Below are 12,052 nucleotides of genomic sequence, written 5' to 3' on the forward strand. Positions count from 1 at the left end.
CTGGCACAGCCCTCTCTCTGCACTCCACCCCAGCACACTCTCTCCCTGAAGGGAAAAGGCAGCCAGGCTGGAAAGCTGAGTCCCTGGGCCAAAGGCAACCCAAACATCCCCAAAACTCCAGAGCCCCTGCTCCAACATCCTCCACTCAGGGAGGCTCCAACTCTGGCACCCACGGACCAGTCACTGTTCCTGGAGCTCCAGACACATCATGCCAAGGCCAGTGCCTGGCACAGAGCAGATGTGTCGGGGGAAGAAGAGGGCCTAAGAGGGCACACCTCTCTTCCTCTGAATATGGGGGTGGGAGGAGGAGTAGCTGGTGATGCTGGTCCCCGTTTGGCAGGATTCTGGGGCTCCCCCAGGGATCATGTGGTGTGGGCCATGTCCCAGCCCTTGGCCTCCAGCCTCCTGTCTCGCCTGAGCCCCAAGGCTACAGCCAAGATCAGCCACTTCTTCCACCACGGAGAAGGGGCACAGCGCCCCACCCGGTGCCCCACCTCTCTCCAGGGCCAGGAGGAAGTCTCTGTTGCGCTGCAGCTCCTTCATGAACTCCTCGTTCTGCAGGAAGAGCGCGATCCTCTCGTCCTCCAGGTACTGCTTCCAGCGGCTCTCCTGGTCCCGGGGCCCGGGCCCGGCCGCGGGGGGCAGGCCTCCCTCTCTGTTCATGGGCTTGGAGCCCCTGGGGTTGCCCTGAGGAGGGGAGCGAGCATTTGAATGCCTAGTCACGAGGGCACCCGAGCATAAACATCCGTGCACATCTGGGTGAACACCTGTCCTGTCCCAGAATCTTCCAGCCGCACCCTGGGACCTGCACCTCCTTTCAGGACCCAGTCACAGGCCCAGAGCCAACTGCTCGGGCCACAGTCCTCTCTGCTAAGGAAGCAGTAAGGGCTCAACAATGACTTTTCCTCTCCTGGACCACCCCATGCCTTTCTCTATACCCTGAATAGTCCTGAAAAGTGATCTGCAAACTGCTCAATAGCCGACACACGATCCCCAAACTCAAAACTCTCGCTGCACCAGCGGTCTCAGGGTGCCACCCCCTCTGCAAACGCCCTTGGGACATGCCCACCTCTGGGGAGAGGGAAGGAAGCTGCTCTGGCTCCCTGCCATTGGCTAGCCCCAGGCCCACCTCCCTCAGGCCAGAGTGTCCTCAGGGCTGTCACCTTCCTGGGTGGAACAGGAAGCCTCCCGGCCCAGACAGGAAACGAGGCTTTCGCTTCAGCATTCTTTCCCTGCAAACCCAGGGCAACAGAAACAGCTCCGCCCGGGCTTAAATATCAGAAAGTGAAACGGGGTGACCCAAACTGTGGGCAAGCGGAGAGGCTGTGCGGCAGGCGGGGCCTCCCTCCGTACCTGCATGCTCTCCAGCTGCTGGGGCAGGATGCGGAGAAAGTCGTCAGGGAGGTTGCCCAGCAGTGGCGGGTTCCAGTTCCGATAGCGCCTCTGGCTGGAAGGGGGTGCGGAGTCCAGCACGTCGATGCTGGAGGGCGAGAGGTGACAATGAGGAGGGAACAGTCAGGCCCCAACACGGGTGTCCTGGTCCGTCCCTCACACCAGGATCCTGCTCAGAATGGCACTCCTCCCTCCCGTGGCCTCCGCTGCTTCCACTCACAGCTGTGCACCACAGTGCCCTCGAGGCCTCTAAGCCTCTAGAGCAGTGGTTCTCAACCTTCCTGATGCCGCGACCCTTTAATACCGTTCCTCATGTTGTGGTGACCCCCGACCATAAAATTATTTTCGTGGCTACTTCATAACTGTAATGTTGCTACTGTTATGAATCGTAATGTAAATATCTGATATGCAGGATGTATTTTCATTGTTACAAATTGAACATAATTAAAGCACAGTGATTAATCACAAAAACAATATGTAATTATATATGTGTTTTCCGATGGTCTTAGGCATTCGACCCCCAAAGGGGTCGCGACCCACAGGTTGAGAACCGCAGCTCTAGAGCTCTCTATTTGTGGCGCTTGTGCTGGATGGTGTGGATGTAGGCGCAGATGTTTATAAACATCCTCTAAAGCAGCAGGGATCGTGTCCTTTTATGCTTCTATCCCTCGCACCCGGCACCGTGTGAGCTCATGGCTGCTGAGTAACAGGTGTGCTCCAAATGAACCAACAGCCCAGCCCGCCCCAGGCCTTTATGCATGTCATTACGCAGGGGTTGGGGGGGGGGGGGAGGGCCATGAGGACACCAGGACCCCTAGAGAGTAGAGCAAATCCCGGCTCCAGTTCTGGCACAGCCACAAGCCAGCAGGGTGGTCTTGGGCGAGACTCGCTCCCCTCTGAGAGTCTCTCTCATCTAGAAACTGCTGCCTCCCTGCCCACAGGGTACAGCCCCGCTCCAGGCTCTTGAACAGCGCTCGGAAAGGCACACCGAGCAGGAGGTTCTTATTCCAGGGGGCGCTCGGGGCTGCTCCTCAGAGGCCAGGTGCCTGGCAGCCTGGCAGGAGGTCTGTGCCACGCGGAGGCCACAGCCAGGAGGGAAGGAGAGGAAGAAAGGCAGTAGCCTTGCCCTCCCCATCCCCGGGCTCCCGCCCTGCCGCCCTGGGCCTGAGGGCAGCCTGGGGCCCCGCCAGGAGCTCCCCACAGCTCCTCGGTGGCCTGCAGCGTGGCAACTGCAGGACACGTGTTCTGCTGAATCCGGGAGTGACACACGCAGGAGGCAGCCGGGGGCGGTGGGGGCCACTTTGGCTCCAGGGCCTGGCTTTGATTTGGTCTCCAGCTCCAGGAATCCCGCGGCCCCCTCACTGGAGGGGAGCTTTTCCGGGCCGGGCTGCCGCTGCCTGTGGAAATAACTTCCTTTCCTTTTCTATTTTGGGCGGGTGGCCTGGCGGGGGCCAGGAGGAGGGGCAGGGGCGGCAGCAGACGGGATAACAAGCTGCTAAGTGCGCGGTGGGAGCGGCACAGGCAGACTGGAGCCAAGGGAACCCCAGCCTGCCTCCTCACCCCCTCATCTGGCTGCACAGAGGAGGGGACGGTCTGCAGAAGAGCTTGGCCGATTCCTAGGCAGCTTTGTGTCTACATCACTCTGCCTTCTGTCACTGTCGGAGGCTTCATTTTTTCTAAGGGCCTGAGAAGCAAGGGAGCGGGCACCCCATTGCTTGGGGGGCCTTGAAGACCAGCGTTGATGAATCCCAGCAGAGAAATCCTCTCCAGGGTCAGCACCCTTCCTTGGGCTTCAGGGTCTTTATCTGGGACATGGGTGCCCACCCCAACGCAACCACACCTCGAGCCACCCAGGAGAGCTGCGGAGGGCGAGCCCTGGAGTCCCACTGGACTCCTCTAGACATTTCACTGGAAAGCCCAGAGGGGAGGGGGACGAGGAGCGGGAGTCCTGTCCTCAGCTGAATCCCTGGCTGCTGGGCCCCAGGTCCTGGAGGAGGGGCAGGCCCCGCCCCCTCCTGGCCCTGGCACCCGCGGAGATGAGGTCAGCCCGTAGCTGTGAGAGACAGGGGGGCCCTGAGCCCAGGCAGCCCAGGCAACTCCACTGTGGTCGGAAAGGAATGTCAGAAATGAGCCGGGAGGCAAATAAAAAACTTCCAAGGGGCTGTACTTTCAAGGGGAAAACAGCAGGTGGCCTGTGCAGAGGGGTCCTCTGGTTTCAGGGCCTGTCTTTTATTCAGAAGACAGGGAAGGGCAGGCTGGGGGAGGGAAAGGAGAGAGAAGGCTGGGGAGGCTCCCCTGCCCTGAGCCTGCCCTTGGACCCCAACATTAGAGCTCCACTCCCAATCAGACCTCCCGGTTTACCCAGGGAACAGACCCCAGAAAGATTTCAGAGCCAAACCTTCCAGGCAGGATTTTTGGTAAAGCATGCACACTGAGGCCCAGTTGGGTCAGGCCCTCTCCTAGGGCACCCAGCTCCTTCAGGCAGAACCTGGACCCAGGATCCCGGCATGCCAGGCACACTCCCCTGGGGTCACCCTGCCTGTCTGTGCCCCAGCAGGACAAGCTCCCTAACCCCTCCCCATCTGCAGTCTCACAGGCACCCTAGGCCATTCCTCCCCCAACTTCCTACCCAAATCTGATCTCCACCAGCAGCCAGAGGGGGATTCTAAAGCACTAACCGCATCACGGCACTCTCCAGCTTAAACACCCCGGCTGCAGGATAAAGCGCAGCCATGACCTGCTTGCCTCTCCAGCGTCACCCAGCCGTTTCGTACACCCTGCAGTTCCCCGGATGATTCCTGCATCCCTGCCTCCAGGCCTTGGCGCATGCTGTTTCCTTTGCCCGGATGCCCTCCTGTCCTCCGCTTCACCAGGTTGCAGCTTGGACATCAGCTCCTCCAGGCAGCCCTGCCCCCCTGCCCCAGGTCTATGCCTCCCCCAGACTCTGATCTCCTTGCAGGGGGCAGGGGGAGGTGTCGAGGCAGTGCGGTGTTCATCGCTGCATCACACACATGGTTCAGCACCTCCATACTGCGGGCGGCTCGCTAAATGCTGGGTGGAGAGACCTGGGCTTAGCAGGGCCATCCTGGAGCAAAGGTGCACATGCTGGGAGGCTGGCACTGCCCCTTCTGAACACTGGCCTCTGAGGGAAGCCTCGCCACTGGTCTCAGGGTTCAGTGTTAAAGCTCAGAGGCCCGCCGTGCAGCGGGGGTGGGCGGAGCAGTGAGCCACGATGGCAGTAGATCTGACCGGGCCTGGCACTCTGCTGAGTGCTCCACCCACAGCTCTCACTCAATCCTTCCAACAGCTCTGAGGCGGGGATCAGCATTCCCATTTCACAGATGAGGCCAACGAAGCTCAGAGACATTAAGTAGTGAGCCAAGGGCCACAGAGCAAAGGCACCTAAAAGATCAGAAGTCAGGCAGCTGAAGGAAGGGGGGAGAGAGAGCATTCTGCTCTAGCTGATTCTACAACTCAAGTTCTCTTCTCTGTATCCACCCCCAGCCTAGCAAAGCCTTCAGTTCTGGGTCAGAGACTTTTCAAAGCCACAGGGTCTGAACGAGGCCTCCTAAGCTTTGGTCTAGTGCTAAGGTCACCTTGCCCCCAATTGGGGCTCCCGCCACTGGACTGCACCACCCCTGCTTCCAGCCCTACCCCACCCACTGCGGCTGAACACCCAGCCAGAGCAGGGGAGGGAGGACGTGGCCAGGATACCCACACCAGGTTTACACGGGGATCCTGTCTCTTACGGCCTGTTTTCCCTTCTGAAAAATGGGCAGAACCACTCTGCCTAATAGAAACTAGACCATTTGCAAAAACATCTTGGGTTAAAATTTTTTAAAAGTCAAAGGGAAATCATTTAGCCCCAATCCAGGCTGCAAGTCCTGCCAAGGTCTCACCCCAATCCACCTACTTACTCCCTGCCTCCCATCCCATTCCAGTCTCCTAGTCCCACTTGTGATAAAAGGAGCCCCGCTTTGCTCCTGTCCCTGCCTCAAAACATTGCTCTCCTCCTTCCCCGCATAATCTGCGAGGCCTCTCTCAGCTCCCCAAGATTCAATCACAGAGAATTTTCTCATCAGGGAGGCAACTGGACACAGCAATTAAGAGCATTGGTTCTGGAGTCAAAATGACCTGGGTTCAAATCCCAGCTCTGTAGTCTGGGGGGATTATGAAACCTCTCTTAGGCTCAGTCTCTTCATCTGTAAAATGGGAATGACGGCTGTGCCCACCTCGGAAGTTGTTAGAGGACCTGAATGTGATGGCTTGCCAGTGCTTCGTAAATACATGGTAGCTGTTATTATCGTCTATACCTGTATGATAACAGAGTTCTCCACTGCCACCGTCGGAGGCTCCCAAGATCCCCAGAAGAGAAGATCCACTAGGACAAGTCCCCTGTCCCATCATTTCCGCCACCCCTTACCACTCCAGGCCTGAGTCATTCTCAAATCTGATCTCAGGAACAGCAGCTTTCGGGCAAAGAGACACCTAGGCTCCAGCAAGTCCCACCCCAAACATGAAGCCCAGGAAAACTAGCACCTCAGCGACCCAGGGGACCCAGCTGACAACCAGTTTCATGTTAAATTTCCAAATTACAGAGTCCCTCACCTGGAAGAAGTCTCCAAGGACCTAGCAGTCTACCCCCCGCCCCACACACACACCCCGCCTCCAGTTATTGAACTATCCTAGAAAAAGAGACTTACTTGCTCCCATTACTTTTAAAATCCCCCACAACATCCCTAGACCAGGCATGGCAAACACATATCATCCCATCAACTACTGGTGGCCGTCTGGGAGTACTATGGTGAGGAGGATTCTGAGGTTCTGTCTCAACTGAGCAGGAACCAGCACAGTGATCAATCAGTAACCTTTGCCACAGGCTGGAGAGGGGAAGTGTCAGTACACATTCCATGAGTTTGTCATTCCCGCTCTGCATCTCCATCAACTATCGGCTCTCAGAAAGCAGAGGCTGAGCCCTGACTCTGTCCCGTCTGGTGTTCAGCATAGCACTAGCCTAGAGTAGGAACTCAGTGAATGTTTGCTCTTGAAAGTTCTTCTTGGTATCTAGTGAAAATGTATCTTGCTGCAAAGAAGCCTGTTCTTGCTGAGGGGACTAGCCAAGATTCCCACTGTGTTTGTACTCCGTCCCAACCCCGGGTCCCTTCCCCACTGCCCTGTGCTGGGACAGGAGCTGCATTCTCACCGGGGAGGTGGAGTGGGTGGAGCCAGAGGGTAAGGCCTGTCGAACATGTGCATGTGGTAGGCTGGTGGGGAGTACACTGGTGGGGGCTCTTCATCGGAGCTATCAGGTTCCAAAGTCCTTTCCAAGATCTGTATCAGAGAGAATAAAGAAAGAAATATTAGCAGCTCTTCCTTGAACTTGAATAACATTTACACGTAATCAGGTGTGGGCGAGGATGTGTAGTAAGAGAACTCTGCGTTGCTGGTGGATATGTAAATTATTACAACCAGCACTTTGCAAAAACCAGTCTGGCTTTATGTACTGAAGCTAAACGCATGGCTGCCCCTGACCCTACAATTCCAACTTCCTCAACAGACAAGAAAGCACAAGTCCCCAAAAGAATGTTCAGAGCAGCATTATCCGCCCAAGTACGGTTCAGAAACAAGCAAAGCAAATCGCCGTGAGAGAAGTCAGAGCAGTGTGACCTCCGTGAGGGTGGGGAAGGCCAGAAAGGGGCGCGAGGGGGCTTCCGGGTTCCTTTGATGTGTCTTGATCTGGCTGCTGGTGAAACGTCACTTACGATTCCTGGACTCTTCTATACATGTGTTATTGCTGATAACTAACTTTAACATCAGCCACACCCTCTCTCAAAGTACTTCCACGTGGATTATTTCGCCTTAGCCTCAAACAACTTGGCAAGATAGATATGGATTGCTACCCCATTTTATAGATGAGGAACTGAGACCCAGGCTGACTAAGTGACATGGCAAAAGCCACTCAAGTGTTTTTAGAACATGGTCCCCTCAGCAAAGGTCCCTCCTTCCGTCACAACGCCTGCATTCCCGGGGTGGATCCCCAGGGTGCTCAGCGGCAGGGGGTGTGCCGAGGGGGTGCCTCTCCCTCTTAGACTCTTGTCTTCATCCAAGAGCCAGAAAGAGGGGCAGGGAGAGGCCAAGGGGTGAGCAAAAGCTGGGTTCCAGCTACATGGCCTGACCTGGACCCTTCCTCAAAGGCCCATAGAGGAGTCTAGGGCAGGAGGCAGCTCTCAGCCAGGAGATCCCAGGTCACACAACCCCAACCGGCCTATATCTTAGCCTCCTGCTTCCCTGTCCTCTCCTCCCCAGCTCTGTTCCCAACTCCTCTGAGACCAAAGAACATGGGAAGGGCTCAGGGCCTGTCAATCAGCCACAGAGTCCCCAGGCCCCACATCTTAACCTCAAGTGAGTTTGCAGAAGTCACTGCTAAACTGACTCTGCTCTGCCTCTGCAAGCCTGGGCTGGGCCGGGCTGCAGAGGCTCACAGGGACACCTGGCAGATGGGCAGGTGGTGAGTGAGCACGCACACATGAGCACACACACACAAACACGCACACGCACACGCTCTGTGCATACACTGCCAGCCTGACCCAAGGAGACCTCCCGCCCTGGAATGCACTGACGTTCTTTCCTTTGAGGCGGAAAGTATTTAAACAGATGCTTCTGCAGAAAAGGAGAATGTAGCTGCTTTTCAGGCTGCTACTCTGCCTACCCCAAATTTCCACAAGAAGAGAGAGAGAACACTGTGAGCTCCATTCCCGTTCATGGGCGGACCCCCGGTACCTGGCACAGGGCAGTGGCTCAGCAACTACCAGGCACATCCGGAGTCCATGCTGCTGCTGTCCCCCAGCCCACATTCCCTGGTCCCCAGACCTCGCTGCTCTGGGGACAGGGTTCCAGGCTAACCTCTCCTCCCTCGGTGGCTGGTCTGTCCCCACTGAGGCTGGTGTGAGTGAGATAGGGGTGAGGAAGGGAGAGCTCAGTGGGAATCGTTCCCAGAGGGAAGCTGCTTGGGGTTTCCCATAACTGGCGTAGCAGTTGGACCCCAGATTCAGGGAGATCAGGCATCCACAACTGCACCAGAAGGACCCCTCCTTTCTCGGCCTCTCCTGCGCCTCAGTGCGGCCTCCTGGGGCTGCGAGAACCAGACATTTATCAGAGGCTCCTGGAGCAGAACAAGGAAACGCCAAGGAGGCAGGCAGCCGGCCAGGCACGCTCCGGAAAGGCTGATCCCCCGTCTCCGGGGAGAGTAACCCCAGCCATGTTCCTACACCCTCAACCCCCCACCCCCAACCCCCGCCGCCGGCCTTTCTCCCCCCAGCCTCACCAGCCACAATGAGATTGTTCTTCTGACTCTAAAGGTGTTGAAATTTTCGGCTCTGCAGTCTCCTGACTTAATTCAGTGTGGGTGATGGATGCCTGCCAGGTGCTCTAAGGGTCAGGGTCTGGCCATTTATCTGACAGAAGATGTTTCTCTGTGGCCAGGGTACCCCTCTGGCCAGCCCACTATCCATCAGCCCTCAGAGAGGGGGCCTTTTCCAGTCAGCAGTTATTGTCATTCCAGCTGCTGCTCATAAATTTTCCGAAGCACTTTCCGCTGGCTCAGGAACTGCCTGCCGGTGGGCCCCAGCAGAGCTCCACACGTGGGGGGTTGGGGAAACAGCCCAGGGGGGTGCTGAGAAGGGGCTCAATCTGGAAAGCAAGATTCTTAGAAAAACAGAAGCACACACAGTGCAGGCCTATGCAGGGGATGCTGAAGCCGTGCAGAGGTTCTCAGGGCTGTGGGTGCCGTGAACAAAGGAGGAAATAGCATCCCACCTGCCAGACCGTCAGAACAAATGAGACTACAGGGTCAGAGTTCACAGAGAACCTTCCTTCCAGCTCACGCTTAAAGGATGTATCTGTAAACACATGTGCGCGCACACACACACACACACACACACATACACACTCGCAGTCATGCATGCATTCACCCCTCTTTTTCACAAAGAAGATCTCTATTTTCTAATACTCCCTCCACTTGCTAATCCAGGCAGGTCAACGGAGTGGTCTCCAGGGGAAAGAGACTAAAGAAAACTAGGTAAAGACGGCAGCACCATTTATTCATTCAACAATATTCCCTGAGTGCCTGCTCTGTGCCAGGGCTGTCCCGGGTGCGAGAGGAGACACCAGGATGAGCCAGATGTCATTGCTCACAGAGCTGGTCCTCTGCCTGGAGAGAGGAAGCCCAGGCAGCACCCATTAAGGGAGGCTTTGCCCTGCAGGATGACTCTGATTGATGGACAGCGGCTGCCTGCAGGGCTGTGTTGAGTAGGATCTGAGGCCATATCTAGGTCTAGGTTTTCTCACTGTAAATGAGGGCAATAATAACGCCACCTCACAAAGCTTGTGAAGACTAGAAGAGAGGAGACATCTAAAGCACGAGGATGTGCCTGGCACAGGTTGCAACTCAATGAAGAGCAGAGTTAAGTCCCCTCCGCTGGGTCCTTCTGTCTTTGGCTGCGTGTCCCACATGCCCCTGCAGGCAGTGACCCTCTCTCTGAAAGACTGTGTGCCCGTTCTGCACCCAGCGCTGCAGGTCTTATGGCGACTGAGGCCAAAGGTATACTGAACTGTTGGATGGGGCCAGGAGATTGGCCACTCCCAGCAAGTGGGTTGGTGGCATCTCCCCATCCAAAGTTTGAAGAGTGAGGAGAGAAGGGCTTGGGTATCTGTCGCCCACTGCTGCCTCCATCATGCCTCAGTCAGACGAAGTCTGATGTCACTCCTCTTCCATGGCTCCCTATGCTCTGGGGACACAGCCCCACTCTCTCCAAGTAAGGCCTCCTCAACCTCCTGGTCTCCACTCACTCGAGGATCCTGACAGATGGTCGGGCTGTCAGTCCCCCAGCGCCTCATGCTCTATTTCACCTGCGAGCTTTTGCCCAAGCTGCTCCCTCTGCCTGCACACCTTTGCCCTCATTCTTCACTCTTCTTTTGGGTCTCAGCTTAGCCATCCCCTCCCCCAGGAAACCATACCCTCCCGTCCTGCTTCCGTTTCTCCCATCATAGCTCTCATCACTCTGGGCTGTCCTTGCCTGGTTCTTGTCCCCATGTTCCACTGTGCCCTGAACTCTGAGAGGGCAGAATCTTTGACTTGATCAAGGTGGATACCCAGACGTTCAAGAATCGAATTTCTTGGAAAATACAGACTAGAGGGCTCCAGCCTTGGATTGACATTCCCTGTGTTGGATGGGGCCCAGGTGTCTGCATTTTTAACAAGCTCCTTGATTCTGATGACCCCTGACCCCGGGTCTAGTACCATGCCTGGCATACCACTGAGTAGGTGCTCAGAGCTTGTTGAATGACTGCATGATTTCTGCCCATCCAATAAGGCCGCTGACCGACTTGGGTACCGTTTCCCTAGGAAAAAGAAGGCTGCTCGCTAGTTAGAAACCAGGCAGGGGTAGAACCCAAGTCCTCTAAGGCTCAAACAGCGCTGGAGCTCCTGGTGCATTACCAGGCCGCGCCCCTACCTCCGGCAGAATGCTGTCCTCCGAGTCCGAGCTGTCTTCATAGACGCCGCCGCCACCCCCCTCCAGGTTCATCTGCAGCAGCTGGTCGATGGTGGCGTCCACGGCGCCGCTGTTGGCGCGCAGCACGCACTCGATGATGTCGTAATCCATGTTGGGGAACATGGTCTTGAAGTCGTCCATGGCCTGGTTGAACTCCAGGCGGCGCACCTGGCGGGCGGGCCGGCTGTTGTTGAGCTCCTGGGCGGTGGGCGTGGCGCTGCCCCCGGCCCCGCGCGCCCCGGCGGAGCCGCCCCCGCCGCTGCCACCACCACCGCCACCACCGCCGCCGCCGCTGCTGCTCCGGCGGAACAGGCTGGTCATTTTGCCGAGCCTTTGGGCGAAGGTGCTGCCCGGCGGCGCCAAGCCCTTTTCCCCAGATCCCTGCGCCGTCTCGCGCGCTTGGCGGGCTCGGGAAGCTACTCCCGCGCCTTGCCCGGCCGCTGGGCGACCAGGTGGGGACCGGACGGGCGGGGTCCCCGGGTCAGGAAACTAGGTGGCCCTCTGGGAGTGGTCTTCGTGGGGCGGCGGCATCCGGGCCTGGGCCGTGGGAGGCTCGACGGCTGGTCATCCACACCCCCAGAGCATCCTGGGGCCAGCTCCACGGACGGTCCCACCTGGAAAGGAGGAAGACAGAGTCAGGGGCAGAATGCAACAAACTGATGGCCAAGGGGATTAGGGACACCCCTGACACGCCCACGGGGGAACTGCCTCCTGCGGCTTTCTCCAGCTGCAATAATGAAACAGCCACAGCTCTTCACTAACACTAGTTGGCAAGGGCTTACTCTGTACCAGGCACCATCCTGTGTTCTGTGTGGCCAAACTCAAGGCACCACTGAGGCAGGTGCTAGTGTCCCCATTTTGGAGACGGGAAGACTGAGGCATAGACACTGAGAAAGTAGAGGAGCTTCAATGAGAATTCAACAAGGTGATCCTCAGCCCAGTGCCTGGAACATGATTAGCTCTGTGATTGCTGCTGCCACTGCCCCAGAAGGCTAAGCAAGAAGCAGGAACAGTCACTATACTGGCCACGCTGCCACCCAGAGTAGATGGGGCGGGGGATTCTAAGGATCCTTCCCCACTATTTGGATGTCAACCCCCGGAATTCCCTC

At 57.2% G+C, this 12,052-nt stretch overlaps 1 protein-coding gene across 2 annotated transcripts in view; it reads right to left on the reverse strand.

The window, feature by feature from the left end:
• The window catches only part of CUEDC1 (CUE domain containing 1), a 57,727-nt gene that overhangs the window by 7,370 nt on the left and 38,305 nt on the right, over nt 1-12,052 (reverse strand). For both annotated transcript variants that reach the window (XM_023759622.1, XM_014461658.2), the window contains exons 2-5: nt 10,905-11,557; nt 6,596-6,723; nt 1,354-1,480; nt 495-687 (exon numbers count right to left, since the gene is read on the reverse strand). In XM_023759622.1, the coding sequence (XP_023615390.1) occupies nt 495-687; nt 1,354-1,480; nt 6,596-6,723; nt 10,905-11,264 (808 nt within the window). In that variant the 5' untranslated portion in view covers nt 11,265-11,557. The remainder of the gene's footprint in view (nt 1-494; nt 688-1,353; nt 1,481-6,595; nt 6,724-10,904; nt 11,558-12,052) is intronic.

The sequence above is a fragment of the Myotis lucifugus genome, unplaced genomic scaffold, assembly GCF_000147115.1.
Source record: "Myotis lucifugus unplaced genomic scaffold, Myoluc2.0 scaffold_158, whole genome shotgun sequence".
NCBI classification, from domain to species: domain Eukaryota; kingdom Metazoa; phylum Chordata; class Mammalia; order Chiroptera; family Vespertilionidae; genus Myotis; species Myotis lucifugus.